The 17184-nt window shown below is 35.2% G+C and overlaps 2 protein-coding genes across 14 annotated transcripts; one reads left to right on the top strand and one right to left on the bottom strand.

Annotated features, from left to right (window-relative positions):
• The first annotated feature begins 1061 nt into the window (after positions 1-1061).
• LOC127259631 (uncharacterized) lies at positions 1062-9995 on the top strand. 11 transcript variants are annotated; one of them, XM_051287084.1, is made up of 18 exons: positions 1062-1346; positions 1433-1597; positions 1779-1877; positions 1958-2092; positions 2183-2254; positions 2451-2547; positions 2632-2734; positions 3283-3484; positions 3862-3975; positions 4249-4380; positions 4472-4552; positions 5099-5215; positions 5313-5484; positions 6556-6725; positions 6977-7045; positions 7411-7541; positions 8309-8629; positions 9197-9995. In XM_051287084.1, the coding sequence occupies exons 1-13, from the start codon at positions 1242-1244 to the stop codon at positions 5409-5411; spliced, it is 1521 nt and encodes a 506-aa protein (XP_051143041.1). In that variant the 5' UTR covers positions 1062-1241; the 3' UTR covers positions 5412-5484; positions 6556-6725; positions 6977-7045; positions 7411-7541; positions 8309-8629; positions 9197-9995. The 11 variants fall into 11 exon arrangements, with proteins under 11 accessions (XP_051143041.1, XP_051143042.1, XP_051143045.1 ...); XM_051287085.1 differs by lacking the exon at positions 9197-9995 and adding an exon at positions 6378-6405 and having other exon boundaries at positions 8309-8789; XM_051287088.1 differs by lacking the exon at positions 9197-9995 and having other exon boundaries at positions 8309-8435; positions 8505-8789.
• Positions 9996-12428: 2433 nt separating this feature from the next.
• LOC127259632 (phosphoglucan phosphatase LSF2, chloroplastic) lies at positions 12429-15981 on the bottom strand. 3 transcript variants are annotated; one of them, XM_051287095.1, is made up of 5 exons: positions 15609-15981; positions 14543-14748; positions 13662-13832; positions 13356-13587; positions 12429-13038 (listed from the first exon to the last, which is right to left on the bottom strand). In XM_051287095.1, exons 1-4 carry the CDS (start codon positions 15874-15876, stop codon positions 13387-13389), a joined length of 846 nt encoding a protein of 281 aa, XP_051143052.1. In that variant the 5' UTR covers positions 15877-15981; the 3' UTR covers positions 12429-13038; positions 13356-13386. The 3 variants fall into 3 exon arrangements, with proteins under 3 accessions (XP_051143052.1, XP_051143053.1, XP_051143051.1); XM_051287096.1 differs by lacking the exon at positions 12429-13038 and adding an exon at positions 13067-13224; XM_051287094.1 differs by lacking the exon at positions 12429-13038 and having other exon boundaries at positions 13067-13587.
• Between the last annotated feature and the right edge of the window lie 1203 nt (positions 15982-17184).

The following is a 17184-nucleotide window of genomic DNA, read 5'->3' on the forward strand; positions in this document are numbered from 1 at the left end:
TGTTCATATAAATTTTAATATTTGATGCATTTTTATTCAAAGATCGTGTTATATAATTTACCCTTGTATTAATATACTCTATCCGTTTCGTCCATTGATAATTCGTTTTTTTTTTTTTTTTTTATTCATCCTATAATGATCTTTTCTATACCATATTTAACAAATATGTTTCTCTTTTCAATAACAAATATTTTTGTTTATATTTAAAACTTATCAATTTTTTATTTATTTATATTATATAAATTTTTATTATTTATAAAATAATATACATATTGTATACTATTTTGTCGAAATATAATATTAAAAATATTTAAAATATCAATAATACTATTCATATAAAAAAATGATAAAATAAATTATTAATAGTTTATTATCTACACTATCTAAATTCCTAACAAAATGAGTTATCTGACTCAAAATTATATCTTATTATTAATAATTTATTAATTTATGCTGTTTTTAATCAAAAAGAAAGAAGTATAATTTTTAAATAATGGATTTATTTACTTTTTAATTTCAAATTTAATTTTAAAATAAAATTTAAATACCGTTAGGTTTAACTTGAAATATTTACATATATTTTTAATTAATTGAAAATTTATTTACTTTTTAATGAATTGAACTCAATTCAAATAATTTGCAAATACGATGATTAATCGAAAATTTGAATTCGAGTACTATAGGCAATTTTGAATATTGTTCAGCTCTGTTTGAATACATAATTGTCTGTTTACAAATATATGAAGGGTGTGTTTGTTTGGATTTCTACTAATCATTCTATTTTTTCCCCAAAAATATTAAATAAAACACCTATTTTTTATTTATTATATTATATTAAAAATTAATTTTACATTCAAAATATTACATCAACGCCTATTTATATCACATTATACAACTATTCAAATTCAAAAATTTTACTATTCAAATCCCAATTCAAAATTCTAACGGCCAAACAAACACATTCGAACTGTAACCACACTTGGCTCGAACAACAAAATAAAAAGGTTAATAGGAAAATACAAGTGGGTGAAATTATAAATAAGAGAACCTTTGAGGACCCAAGGGAAAATACGCATTCTTCTTGCCGGTCTCCCGTTTTGACGTTCATCTTCAAGCCGACCGATCGAGGTTGCAGATTCATTCGCTCCTCCGATCATTCCTTGTCTCCATGCAATTCGTCATCACCTCCAGAGATTCCGCTTGCGCAGATTTCAGAAGAGTTGACGAATTCAGGAATTACGATGATTATTGATAAATCCCGCGTGGAATCGATCGTGTCGATATTCGTTACTGTTTACCCTCACGAGATATCTGCATTGATTTCATCCGCCTCTTCGTTCTTCTTCGTAAGCCAATTCGACTTGAAATTTTTGTTTGAATGTGTATCACTGAATGGATTACTGTGTTTCTAAGCTCTGGACATTCGGTGCAGATTCTGAGCGCCTATTTCGTGGTTCTTCCGTTGCGAGATGAAGGCGCGATTTCGCTAGGGTTGGAGAATCTTCCGGTGCTTTTCGTTGGTTCTTTGTGCCTAACGTTGGTTGCTGCCCCCGTTTCCACTCTCATTTTCTCACGACCTAATCTGTCCAAAGGAAAGGTATGAATCGTATGAATTTTTGAGGAAATTATGTTGCAGTGATGACTTTCAATTTCATTGTAAAATTGGTTTATCTACGAATTGATGATTGTAAATTGAATTTTCATTTGTACGTATTCTGAAAATCTACATTACTCTTTGCTCTCCATTTATGAAACCTTACATTTGGAAAATTTGACAGGCTTTGGTGTTGATACATCGGTTTTTTAGCTTGTCCCTTGTTCTCTTCTTCATTCTGTGGGTATTGTCGACACCTGACAATTCATCAGTGAACACCAAGGCAAGTGCATCATGTTTTCAGGCTCTATGAGTTTTCTGTTATATGTTTATATAATTTTGTTGGAACATATGTTTGTGCAGGAAACCGATCGAGTTAACTCCATTGTAAAACATGAGCTGAAGCTTGCAGTTAACCAGACTGCTTCAGCTAGCTCAGATGTGTGGAAGACTCATGGGTGGCTTTACATTGTAGTGAGGATATCGATGTTTCTTTGGGTAAACTTATGCTTTTGCTTTGAGATGGCATCAGCATCTGTAGTTTCCTCCGAAATAATTTTGTAGTTTCCTTTTGTACTTTGTTGTCAGCAGGTTGCGTTGCTTAATCTTATAACAATCTCCTCTACATGGGCGAGGGTGATTGACGTGACAGATAGCGAGGTTGGTGTGCTATCTATTTCTGTGAGAATTTATTCTTGATTTAGTTGAACAGAGGGCAAGAATTAGCTAAACTCAAACCATTGTTTTCCGGAGTCTTAGTTTTAACATGCAGTAGACTAGGATTGGGATTATGCATCTTGTTCTAACTTCTAATGTCCTAGTGGGATTACGTGCACAATGACTTTCTTGAATTCAGTCAGGTTCAAGACTCTTTGGATTTATTGGTGCTGGAGCGACACTAGGGCAACTTTTCGGCTCGCTCTTTGCCACAGGAATGGCTTGGTTAGGCCCATGTATGCCTTCTATATATACCGTCCTCTCTCTTTCTCTCACTTATTTGTTTTGTGACTGTGAATTTGTTGTTTTGCTTTTTGTAGATTTGCTGCTTTTTTCTGCACTCTTGTTAGAATTTGCCGCACAATCTTCAAAAGGTATACACAAGGAGATTCCTCAGCATCCAGAAGAATTGACTCCCATCAGGTCTTATATTTTTATCTCCATGTTTCATAGTTTATGTTCATTGCTATAATTATAATTGCCTTTTTTTTTTTCTTTTTTGGTTTTTGTCTGGATATGTTATCTGAAGACTGATGAAGAAAGTTTCAAGGAATGATTGGGTTTAGTAATTATATTCTTTATAAATAAATTTTATTGGAATTCTATTTGGATCTTGAATCCTTGATCCATTTCTTTATTGGATTGTATGCACACCATCATTTGCATGTATTTCTCTGCCTAAATTGACAAGCAACTTTACAATTTGTCTCAGTATTGAACTTCAATATGGTCATAGTGTAGGGAATTACCAAATATAGATTTATTTATTTTTTTCACCACATTTTGTTGGGCTTGAAACCATGTCTAGACGAGATCCTCATTTCTTTGCTTTAGGCTATAATGTACTTACGTATATATCTATATATTAACTTAAAATTATTCATATGTGCGTGGATTAAATTTTTTGAGGAAAAATTATTGGATAGGATTCATGTCTAATGTTAACTTTAATTGCTTCTTCGTTCTTGTAGAAAAAGTGATCCTGATCATACCAATGGAGATGATGGGCAAAATGAAACTTCTATAAAAACGTCTTCACCCAGAACTACAGGAAAACATCAGATCTGGGTCATTTTCGAGGGACTGCAGCTTATATTATCTTCAAGTTATTTATTACAAGTTGCTCTATTTCTATGGTTAAGTGCAGTGATATCCTCTTTCTTCTACTTCCAGGTGAGAATGCATTGGTAGGTTTGTTCCACATTGGTTATACTGAATCATTATAAGTACACAAATATATCATGATACAAAAATGCTACGCACTAGTAAATATGCTAAGAGTGTTCGGTTTTTTTATTACATTATCTTCAACTGATGTAGCCTTAGTTCTGTACATTATCTTAGGAAAGACTTGGATGCAATGTGAAGCAAGCAATATTATGTTTGAATTATGTATGTGGGACTTAAACTATAGAAGCATTATCATTATGCGTGTATAATGGAGCATGATTCTAGGCTTCGAACGCTCAAATCAGTCTGTAACTTTGACTTAAAAGGCATTTAGACTGTAGTCGCCAACTTACTTATTCTATCTCCCCATTTTACTGCAGAAAGTAACTATTATTGCCGATGCAGTTGCAAGTCCTGTTGGTAGAAGAAAATTGTTTGCACAAATCAACAGTGTTATTGCTGTTTTCATCCTCAGCGGACAACTTACTCTAACAGTAAGGATTAGGCCGGACATATGGAGTGGCTGATGCCTTCAACTGATTTGGAAACTTACATTATGAAAACTTCTACATTTCCATTTCCTCGACAATCTTCCCTTTTTTCTTTTTTTTTTTTTTTTTTTTTTGTGGTGGGGGGATTGGGGGGTGGTTATGAAAAGTTTTTATGTAGTTGTCAATATTTGTGCAGTTGTGTTTGATTCATTTTCGTTGATGCTCACTATAGTCACCTCCAAAGGAATATTTTCAGAAAATATGTTTTTCTGGCAGGGGCGCATCCTCACTACGGCTGGGGTCACCATAGCTATTTGCTCTTTACCGTTTGTTGGGTTTCTAAATCTGGTTGCTCTAGCTGTATGGCCATCGTGGATAGCTGTTGCAATATCTGAAACTCTTCGGAAGGTTTGATTTCATTTATGGCCTAATTTGGAATCCCCAACTGAACTAAAACATATGTTGCATCCCTTGATTTCTGCTCTCTTTTTCTTGCCAGGTGGTTATGTATGTTGTTGCAAGGCCCGGGCGAGAACTACTTTTTACTGTTGTCACACAAGACGAGAAGTATAAAGCAAAGGTTTTATGCACTCCTAACTCTGCCTTGATATGTTTTGATATTTCTTAATAGTAAAAATTTGAATGAAAAATTAAGTATTAGATGTAATATTTTAAATGAAAATCAAATGTTTGATTTAATAGTTTTAAGTGGAAAGCTTTTGATAAATATTTTTTCCTTTTTTAAAGTTTCTTTACTAAATGCACTCTTTAAGATTTTCTATAAAAATATATTATATTTGTCTTTCAAATTCATGCTCACTTTTTTTTTCTTAGAATTACTAGAAAAAAATCTTCTCATTTTATTTTTAATATAAAATTATATTATTTTTGTACTTTTTTACTAAAATCATGCCCAAACATTTGAGCATATATTTTAACGACAGAAGGAGTACTACCTTTTTCCTCAAAATACATCACATCCGAATCATTGTTCTGATAAAAAGCCAAAACCAAAATCCAAATAAACAACAAAAGGGCAGATATATTGTGTATACATCAATATTATCTATCTATCTATCTATCTATATGTTATGCATTATTTACTGTCAAAATTGTGTCGGTGCAGGTATGCATAGATGTCATCGTGCAAAGGCTTGGGGACGCGTCTGCAGCCGGGCTGTACAAGTTACTTTTCAGCACTTTAAATGGCAAAGCATCCGCAACCTCGCTGTTTGCATTGCCTGTACGCATTGGTTTTGGTTTTAGTTTTTGATTCGATTGCTACTTCTTGCGGCAAATGAAGTCTAGATAAACTAATAGAAGCTTGTTTGTTCATCCAGGTTTGTTTTGTATGGATAGCCGTAGGTTTTAATTTAGGCCGGCGGCAAACACAGCTTGCGACGATGCGAGCAGCGTCGTCTCGACTGGCCGGAAGTTAAAGGAAAGGCAAGGCAGGCGACGTTTTGTAGGTTAGAACTGTGGAAGCGAAGCACAGACTCAATCCATCACCAGGTTGGTTTATTGTGTAAATGGCTTTGTCCATCTTCTCTCATTTTTCCAGGTTGCTGAGGCTTTCTATATATATATATATATATATGTATAATGTATTGTTATTTAAACAAATATATACATATATAAAATAAATATAATTAATTAAAATATTATTCTCTCCGTCCCAACTCAAATTACTCTTGTTGTGAAAAATATCAACAATATTTTTTACTATTTTTGTTTATCTCACTCCAATTATCTCTTTAAAAGTAATCATACAAAAATAAAAAAAATACCTTTAATTTCTAGAACCATACAAAAATGAACTCGGATCCCAATCATGGATGTGGGTGGATCATAACGGGATTCATAATTGATGTTTTTTTAAAAAACAATTTGAATGAATAGTAAAAATTAAATAAAATATTATAAAAGTACACATTATTATGCTCTTAGAAAATTAATAACAATATAACTCTATTTATTTATAAATTTTACTATTCGATAATTTTTTAAAACAAAAGTATAATTTTCTTTTTTTATTTATTAAAATTTAATTTTACATTTAACTTCTATAAATGGTTTAAAATTTAAAATTGTTGCGAATACATAGTCCATAAAAATGTATGCACCAAGATGACTTGCGCTATTCTCACTAGGCGCACCAAGATGACTTGTCACTCATCCTGAAATTATCTTACACAAACACAAATGTTATCTAAAACGAGTTATCGACAAGAAATATGCACAGTATTGAGTGACAGTCTATTCAATTTAATCTCTTCAACACACCAGGAGTATCATATTAAAACAGCTGAAATAGGCGAAAAAGGCAATAAAAAAGTTACTGAAAACCAAATTGTAATCTGATTAATATACATCAATCATCATCCATGCTCTGATATTTTTTTCAGATAAATATATACCGGATTGAAGATTTAGGTATCTTTTTCATCATACTCTTTTATGATTGAATACATTATCCATATGTTTTAATCACTTAACTGTAATTATACATACCATTGATTTTAAAAATATAACACCAATTTTATCCAACTTGATCAAAATTTCATATATATATATATATTCTAGGGTTGAGAGCAGTAATGCGGATGCTATTTGCAGTCGTATGGCCGGCGGCGGTGTGGAGAGCGACAAGGTGTAGTCCGAGTAACGGAAGCGTGCGGATTAATACGACTTCCGACTCCTGGAACTCCATTCGAGTTCCGAACGAAGGCATCGAAGAAGAGAGGTGAAAATTGGTAATAATCGAGCATTGATGCAGTGTTTATTTACTTTATATTTCATCTTCGTGTTCAGTAGTAGTTAATTTCTTGTCATTCGACATCCTTAGTTCCTAAGAAATCTGTATTCATGCCGACGAACATGTTTGATGCAATAATCGATACATGCATATATATGAGTTCGAGATCTGTAATACGGCGAACTCTGAACCAATCTGCTGTTTTATACTTTTATTATGCTGTTTTGTTTTGTTGCATTACCTCTGCAGATAGAACACTGCGTTGCTTCAATGGCGGTTTTGATGCAGATGAAAAACTCCGATCTTATCTGAACTAATGTATGATGCTTTCCGTGATGCAATAATCTGTTCTCTGCCATTTAAATTCTGTACTTTCCTGTATTGAAGCAAAATCTAGCAAATTTGCATAATCCGTTTTCCTCAGTTAAAATGCTTGATCTACAAAGAATCCTTCTGCTTCAAACACCATGCCTTTGCATTAAAATTATCAAGAGTTACATGTAAGGTGAAGTAGTTAGAAGTTTTCCTAATTGAGGTTCAACCATTGCATGATTTTATATAATTGGTTAACATTCAACATTCTCTTTCTTACTCTTGATTAAATTACAGATTATGCACACACAATCTTCAAATTATCTGAAATTGCAAATTTTATTGAATCAAAGTGTTCATCTATTATACAGGCTGAATTTGATCCTATAAGATGGGTTGGATAAATCATGATACATATATGCTCACAGTTTGGAGAATATCAGAAGGATCTCCCTTCTTCTTTCAGTTTCTATATCTCCTCCGGCATTCACAATTTGTCCAGGTAAATTCCCTTCTCCTATAAATGTTAGGGTGTGTTCTGTTATATATATGTATATATACATATTGTGTGTGTGTTTGAGTTTTGGTTTTTGGATAACATAGTTATTGGATGTGATATTTTGTATCGAAAATTGGTACATTGTTACTGGGAATTGGGATGTTGCATATTAGAAAATTTGAAAAAAAAAAAACTCGAAAGAGAATAGAACCTTAATTCTCATTTCTCCATGTTTGTATGACTAATCAGAAAGAAAACATGATATATAGTGAAAAAGGATAAGATGTTTTATTTATTAGAAAATGCCTGTGGTGTATGTGCTTCAGTATGATACATGTAATTACTACGTTCACTTTCTTCGTTTCTCAATTACTTCTTGAAACTCCTTGCATCAATTCCTTTCCTCCAAATAATCGTGACATGGCCATTAATCCCGATCCTCTCTCACATTCTGCGATTGGTATTAGAGACTTCCCAGCAAAGAACCGTCCAATTTAGTTATACCTTTCATGCAATATATCAAAAGAAGTTATCATGACAGGATAGGAATTTCTTTGTTATGAAGATCCTGTCTTGTGATCTTGGGGCTCAGGAGGCAGAAACTATCTACAATATAGACTACATATGAGACCTGAATTTAAAATTGGTAGAATGGTTCGAATAGATGGGATTAAATGCTCTCTTTATCTTTACTTATATTTCCAATTTTGCAATCTTGTGAGTCTTTGGCTTAACTGTTTGCTTGTTTGTAATATGTAATGTTTCTTCAGGGGAATGTTGGTAATTTAGTTCAGTTGTTGTCATGATTCAACCTTCCTTGATCTGATCTCCTACTCTTTGCTCTTGTTGATGGTGGTAGCTGATAGAATTCTTCTTTCGGATGGTGCAAATGATCAGGTACGAACAACCACATGCATACAATGCAGATGTTTTAATCTCATTTAAATTGATTTGTGGACTTTTAAGTTTGTTTGGGTGTAAGAAACAGCAGCCAGCAATTAAGGTTATGAATAGTATAATCAGTAAGCAGGAGGAGGGAGGGGTATGCATTCTGTACGTCCAAATCAGCAGGCAATGAAATGCAATCTCCGGTAAAGTCACTCTCATCTCATTTTATTCATCAGAGCTTTGTTCTGAAAAGTGCATAGAATGTCTTGCCATGGTTGAGAGTTAGGGTGTGTTTGTTTGGAGGTTTGGAATAATAAAAATTTTGAATACATAAACAAGATGTTGATATGATGTTTTGAATATACAATTGATTTTTAAAACATAAAAAATAGGTGTCTGAATTGATGTTTTGGGGGGGGAAAAAATCCCCTAAATAACCACACCCTAAGTTAGATAGATTTTTATTTTTATTTTTTAATTAATGTTCAATATATAGTGTTTTTTATAATATATAAAGATGATTAAAAGAAATTTAATAATGATTAATAGTTTTTTATATAAATAAGGACACGTTTTAGATAACAAAGTTTACTATGATATATTAACTTTTTGAAAAAAAATGTGGAATTCTGAATGGTATGTAAATATATATTTATTGAAAAAGAGAAAATTTGTAAATATCTAGTTTTTCTAAGAAACTTTATACTAACGTTGTTAAATCGAGTAGTTCGTACTTCGTTATAACTTTAATTGACATTGCTATATTATAGAGAAAATTAATGCCCAAAAGCCAGAGGGACAAAACAAGGCCCAAAAGGAGCACAATTATTAGAAGGAAACAATAAATAGCATACATTCAACGGGTCAACCCAACGGAAAAGGCCCACAAGCTGTCGGCCCGAGCCCAACATGCCCAAACGATATCGTTAATTCTGTCGGATGAAGGATAGACCAATAAGCTCACAAACGACAGTGGGACATTCTATTGGCTCTCATTTATAACGGGCTTACGTTCTGTCGGCCCATCTATGGTAGGCTCATGTGATGTTTGGCAGGCCATACAAGTCCAATGTTACCATGCATTACATCATGTTGGCCCATTGTCGACAGGTCTAAATTGAAAATTCATGTGCTGTCGGCTCCTTTCCGACAGGTCCATGTGGCAATAGCTGCCTGTCGGCCAGTCTCCAACAAGCCCATGAGACGTCTGCAGCCCTTGCCGTCCCAATACTGGGAGGAGAGGCCCATCCGGAAAAACTCATACTGTCGGCCTATTACCGATAGGCCAATTCGAGAATTTATGTGCTGTCGGCTCATATACGACAGGCTCATACTAAAATTCATCTCTTGTCGACCCATTAGCGAGAGGCTCAATTCGAGAATTTATGTGCTGTCGGCCCATAACAGACAGGCCCATACTGAAATTCACCTCTTATCCGCCCATTACCAACCGGCCTATATTAAAATTCACCTCTTCTGGCCCATTACTAACAGGCCCAATTCGAGAATTTATGTGCTATCAGCCCATTACCGACAGGGCCATATTAAAATCCATCTATTGTCGGCCCATTACCGACAGCCCAATTCGAGAATTTATGTGTTGTCGGCCCATAACAGAAGCCCATATTAAAATTGATCTCTTGTCGGCCCATTATTGAAAGGTCTATAGTAAAATTCACCTTTTTCGGCCCATTACCGACAGGCTTAATTCGAGAATTTATGTGCTTCGGCCCATTACCGACAGGGCCATATTAAACTTCGCCTTTTGTTGGCCCATTACCGACAGGCCCAATTCAAGAAATTTTGTGTTGTCGGCCCATAACCGACAGGCCTATATGAACCATGGTTATTGTCGGCCCATTAAAGACAGGCCCATTTAAACCCATCAATTGTCGGCCCATAACAGACAGCCCAATTAGAGAATTTCTGTGCTGTCGGCCCATAACAGACAAGCCCATATTAAAAATTGATCTCTTCTCGGCCCATGACTAAAAGGTCCATATGAAAATTCACCTTTTTTCGGCCCATTACCAACAGGCCCAATTCAAGAATTTATGTGTTGTCGGCCCATAACCGACAGGCCTATATGAACCATGGTTATTGTCGGCCCATTACCGACAGGGCCATATTAAAATCCGCCTTTTGTTGGCCCATTACCGACAGGCCCAATTCAAGAATTTTTGTGTTGTCGGCCCATAACCGACAGGCCTATATGAACCATGGTTATTGTCGGCTCATTTAAAACCCATCTATTGTCGGCCCATTAACGACAGCCCAATTCGAGAATCTGTGCTGTCGGCCCATAACAGACAAGCCCATATTAAAAATTGATCTCTTCTCGGCCCATGACTAAAAGGTCCATATGAAAATTCACCTTTTTTCGCCCCATTACCGACAGGCCCAATTCAAGAATTTATGTGTTGTCGGTCCATAACCGACAGGGCCATATGAAAATTCGCCATATGTTGGCCCATTACCGACAGGCCCAATTCAAGAATTTTTGTGTTGTCGGCCCATAACCGACAGGCCTATATGAACCATGGTTATTGTCGGCCCATTAAAGACAGGCCCATTAAAAACCCATTGATTGTCGGCCCATTACCGACAGCCCAATTCGAGAAGTTCTGTGCTGTTGGCCCATAACAGACAAGCCCATATTAAAAATTGATCTCTTCTCGGCCCATGACTAAAAGGTCCATATGAAAATTCACCTTTTTTCAGCCCATTACCGAAAGGCCCAATTCGAGAATTTATGTGTTGTCGGCCCATAACCGACAGGCCTATATGAACCATGGTTATTGTCGGCCCATTACCGACAGGGCCATATTAAACTTCGCCTTTTGTTGGCCCATTACCGACAGGCCCAATTCAAGAATTTTTGTGTTGTCGGCCCATAACCGACAGGCCTATATGAACCATGGTTCTTTTCGGCCCATTAAAGACAGGCCCATTTAAAACCCATCGATTGTCGGCCCATTACCGACAGCCCAATTCGAGAATTTCTGTGCTGTCGGCCCATAACAGACAAGCCCATATTAAAAATTGATCTCTTCTCGGCCCATGACTAAAAGGTCCATATGAAAATTCACCTTTTTTCGGCCCATTACCGACAGGCCCAATTCGAGAATTTATGTGTTGTCGGCCCATAACCGACAGGCCTATATTAACCATGGTTATTGTCGGCCCATTACCGACAGGGCCATATTAAAATTCGCCTTTTGTTGGCCCATTACGGACAGGCCCAATTTAAGAATTTTGTGTTGTCGGCCCTTTACCGACAGGCCCAATTCAAGAATTTTTGTGTTGTCGGCCCATAACCGACAGGCCTATATGAACCATGGTTATTGTCGGCCCATTAAAGACAGGCCCATTTAAAACCCATCGATTGTCGGCCCATTACCGACAGCCCAATTCGAGAATTTCTGTGCTGTCGGCCCATAACAGACAAGCCCATATTAAAAATTGATCTCTTCTCAGCCCATGACTAAAAGGTCCATATGAAAATTCACCTTTTTTCGGCCCATTACCGACAGGCCCAATTCGAGAATTTATGTGTTGTCGGCCCATAACCGACAGGCCTATATGAACCATGGTTATTGTCGGCCCATTACCGACAGGGCCATATTAAAATTCGCCTTTTGTTGGCCCATTACCGACATGCCCAATTCAAGAATTTTTGTGTTGTCGGCCCATAACCGACAGGCCTATATGAACCATGGCTATTGTCGGCCTATTAAAGACAGGCCCATTTAAAACCCATCTATTGTCGGCCCATTACCGACAGCCCAATTCGAGAATTTCTGTGCTCTCGGCCCATAATAGACAAGCCCATATGAAAATTGATCTCTTCTCGGCCCATTACTGAACGGTCCATATTAAAATTCACGTTTTTTCGGCCCATTACTGACGGTCCATATTAAAATTCACCTTTTTTTGGCCCATAACCGACAGGCTTAATTCGAGAATTTATGTGCTTTCGGCTCATCGCCGGCAGGGCCATATTAAAATTCACCTTTTATTGGCCCATTACCGACAGGCTCAATTCCAGAATTTATGTGTTGTCTGCCCATAACCGACAGGCCTATATGAACCATGTTTATTGTCAGCCCATTGCCGACAGACCCAAATTATAATTCACCTCTTTTGGGCCCATTTCCGACAGGTCCGTATGAAATCATGATTATTTGGCCCATTCGAGAATTGAGGAGTTGTTGGCTCATATCGACAGGCCCATATAACGTTGACAGGCTCTTCAGGCCCAGTACTATTACTTTGCGTACACGCCTATATTGAAAATCAACTCTTGTCGGCCCATTTGTATCAAGCCCAATAGAAAACTCAAGTGTCACCTCATTTCCGACAGGCCCATGTGTCATCAGGTGTTTGTCAGCCAATTTCCAGCAGGCCCATACAATTTTAGCAGGCCTTCCAGGTCCAATAATACCTTTGCGCTGGGCCTATAGGCCCAAATGCCTACACTCAGACCATTTTCATGATTCCCATGTATATAGAACTCATCCATTTCCGACAGGCCCACATGGCTTCAGAATGCCTGTGGCCACATGCAATGTTAGTAGGCCTTCCTCGCCCAATATTATGCTGAGCCCATTTCCTACAGACACACGTGAGTGTATCAAACCTCCTGTTCGCCCATCACTTATAGGCCCACATTTATTGGCAGGCTACGAAGGCCCAATTTACAATCATACTAAAAATCCAGAGTCCAAATATAGCACTAAAGAGGGAAATGATCATAGGACCCAGTATTCCATCTAACCCATTTTAACGACGAAGAGCACTACAAAATTTTTAAGCCACACAAAATTCAAGAAATCAAAACCAACTCAAAAACAGACACAAGATGATATAATACACACACACACACACACATATATATACATATATAGAGCGAGTAAGAGAGAGAAAGACCTGAGAACTGGCGTTTTGATATCAAACATCATCATCGGAGGGCTCGAACACGATCCTGAATAATATTCCTTTCCCAATCTGCAATATCCTCAAATGCATCTTCTCCCAACTCCTCAAAAGCCGCCTCCTTCCAAGGTTCGCTCTTAGCCAAATCATACGTTGCTCCTCTAATCGCTCTCCGGTTAGGCCCGCACGGTCTCTTCGATGTCACCGTGCTGTACGCCATCTCCAGCTAGACATGTTGGACGACACAATTATAGCATACGAGCAAAAACAAGATTCTCGAATTTAATTTGTTGGTCTTACATTCATATTGCAGAACCAGAACATGTAAGCTATTGCCACTGCCGGCGCTCTCCCCAAACCGGCAGTACAGTGAACGTATACTCTCCCATTCCCCTCTGACATCGCCCACTCTACTGAGGCCACTGCTCCAGGCAACATACTTCTCAACGAATCTGGATCAAAATCTTTCGCCTGATACCGGTTAGTATATTTCTATCAAATCCTTACTTCATTTTGTGTCGTCAAATTGCATATATGTATATAAAAAACTATTTATAATCTACTCGTAGTTTGAAAAGTCTGAACCATACTGCATGAAGCTCTCTTTGTGTCTTTAAAGATATTGCACAAAGTCCCCTAAAAATTTCATAGGACTCTTGTATTCTGTGCAATGTTAGTTTTTAAATCATGAAAAGAATATTACAGACTTTTCAAATCTTAGGTGATTATAAACAATTTTGCCATGCTCACAAACACTTTGCAATTTCCTAAAAATGATACCGTTTTCGACTATCCCATTTCAAAGTATCATTTCCTATTTTAGAAAAAATAATCATTCGCTAATACCAAAATACCCTTTTTTAACTTTTATCTAAATTATAAAGATATCATTGCGCATACAATTACTTTATACGTAAAAGTCAAAGGCAAAAATTTCAAAATCTCGTCCACACTACCACTAGAGTAATATTTAACCGACGAAATTTGAGGATTCAAGAAGAGTGTCCTTTCTAACCAATATATGAATAAGACATGCCAGTTACCGAAGAATATTTTTTACGCTGAGAATGAAATTACGAATTGATTCATTAAATAACTTCTTCAACTCGTAATTAATCGTAAAACAGGTTAAGCAGTTGAGCAATGAGATGCAATTATGATGTGAAGAGGATTTAGCTTACCGGCCTTCTCATGTGACAAATCCCAAGCTCTTTGCACCTACTTACGATGGAATTCAGATCTATGTTCCAGTACTCGACATCTTTGTCTTGCTGCAAGTTCAGAACATATTGCACGTTCTGCTCCTCCTTCAAGTGATCAATGTCTTCAACTTTCTGAGGTTGGGAGCCGACAATAAGATTATCGGTTATCAATGTATAGTTCATGCCTGAAACCACCAAATTCTTATTAAAATTCCATAGTCGACGCCTTCGCACTCTTAACTTATAGCAAGGCATGGATCTATTAAGATTATGTCTCTGCCATTAATAGTTTTTTGTCTTTAACCCTCGAAACCAAATACTTTTGACAGTTATGTGATGAATTAAATCTACCATAGTCTGATAAATTACATTACATCTTCAATTTCATATTGAGATTTGGCATAATAAAGGAACAACACTATGCACTGCTACAAAATCTTCCATTCTCACAGTAAAACTTCACAAAAAGGCATAATACACTGAATCACCTCTTTACCAACACTCACAAGGCCACAATTAGGGTCTGCGCCATTCCAAGTTATATATTCTACAGTTATATATATATATATATATTGAGATTTAATTCAGCTTTTTATTATACAATCTTCACTTATTCAAAAACTGCACAGTTTTCGACATCAAATCCAACCCACTAGGTACAAAAATATAAATTAAAATAAATCACAAAGTAATCACACGCTTTGCAAAAAATGTCGACATTTTATCGAGTAGAAAGCACAAGAAACGGACATTGGAAAGGTGAAAGGAAAAAGTTCAGATCCACCTTTTCAGCTATAAGGTGTATTAACTATTCACTATTCACTATTCACTATTCAAGCATGTGTGTGCTCTCCAAATTATACACAAATCAATTAAGTCTCGTGCGCAACCTTGCTGAAAAGCGTATTCGAGAGATTTCATACACAAGATTTTTCTAATCCAAATCGAAAGACAGTACTACTCTATGAATCGAACAAGTGCTAGAAGATATTAATATAAATAATTTATTTAAAAATAAAATAAAAAAGACGAAAGCTATACCGACCGAGATCGTGATGATATTCGTAAGGATTTCTCATCATTTTCTTCATAGCAAGATTGTACTCTTCCATTTTGCTTTTTGAGGTTCCGACTGAAACCCTAAGTCCAGCGCCATTCGATTCGATCTCCCCCCCGGGCAATTTGTTGCTAATGCATCGACGCACCGCATGTTTATGGTTGGAAGAAGAGAAGAGGCGAAGAGAAAGTGGCGGAGGAGACGAAAGCAATGGAGCAGGAGAGGAGAAGAGAGAGAGACGGCCTAATTCCGCCATAGTTTGATTCTGGTTTCTTGTTCCTCAGATATTTTCTGAGAGGTTTCCTCCTATAGCAAATGGGAATGGGATATCAGAATATAACATGTAAATATCCTCCAGCTGTTTGGTTTGTTTCAGTCAGATAATTGAATTTGGGAAGATGAACTATTTCTCTCTAAACACAAAGAAATAAATCATATAAATATTATTTAAAAAATATAATATAATATAGTGAGTAAAACGTAGGTAAAGACATTTTTGTCTCCGTTGGTAAACAAAACTATTATATTGAGATTGAGAGAATACATTAATATATATATATAATATACTTTATTCATCCAATTAGTGCAGTAGATAGTACTTTAAATATTGTCATTCAAATTTATTCTTTTTTTTAATAAAAATATTATTTTTCTATTTTTTTATTAAAAAAATTTTTTTTTTTAATTCATTTTTTTTAAAAATTCGTGCTCGATCAAATGAGCATAATTATACATGATAAAAGGAGTATAATAGTAAGTATAACTATTTGTAAAAAAATAATTTTTTTTATAAAATAATTATTTTGTAATTTGACAATTAAAATAAAAATATGTATATTTTGTAAAACGTGATAATATTATCTTTTTACAATTTTATCTTTAGTTCCATAAGTATCCTTAAAAAAATAGTAGATAAAAAAGACCCTGGTGTGTGTTCGATTGTGATTTCAAATCAAAATATATTACTTTTTTATAAAATATTATATCATAATACTATTTAAGTAAAAATTCAAAATCTCTATTTCAAATTAATTTCAGATTACAATAAAACAATTGAAGCCTATAAAGATAAATAGTTTTCGGGTGTGTTCACTTGGTATTATGGACGGAAGTGTTTTTTTTATACGACATTAGGTATGAAAATTCATATAAGTAATATTTTATATTGAATTATTAAATTTTTAAATAAATAAAATATATATTTATAAGAAATTGTACCAAAAACAGACTAGGTAAACAAACCGAATTCATGACTTTGTTTACAAATAAATAAACCCACAATTAACAATTATTTTACCAAAAATAAAAAACAAAAAACAAGATAAAACAGACTCATTCGGATTTATTGTATTCTATTACATTTAAAGGAATGCAATCATACAATAATAGAATAATTTGGTGGTATGGAATACACTCTTACTATGAATTAAATATAAAAAATTATATGATAATATAAACAAGTATTTTTATTTTTTTTTGAATTAATAAAATATACTTTCTCTTATTCATATTTATCTATATGTAAATATATTATATTGGAATGTAATATAATATTGTAAATTGA

Source organism: Andrographis paniculata, unplaced genomic scaffold (assembly GCF_009805555.1).
Source record: "Andrographis paniculata isolate CXL003 unplaced genomic scaffold, ASM980555v1 Contig60END, whole genome shotgun sequence".
Lineage (NCBI taxonomy): Eukaryota > Viridiplantae > Streptophyta > Magnoliopsida > Lamiales > Acanthaceae > Andrographis > Andrographis paniculata.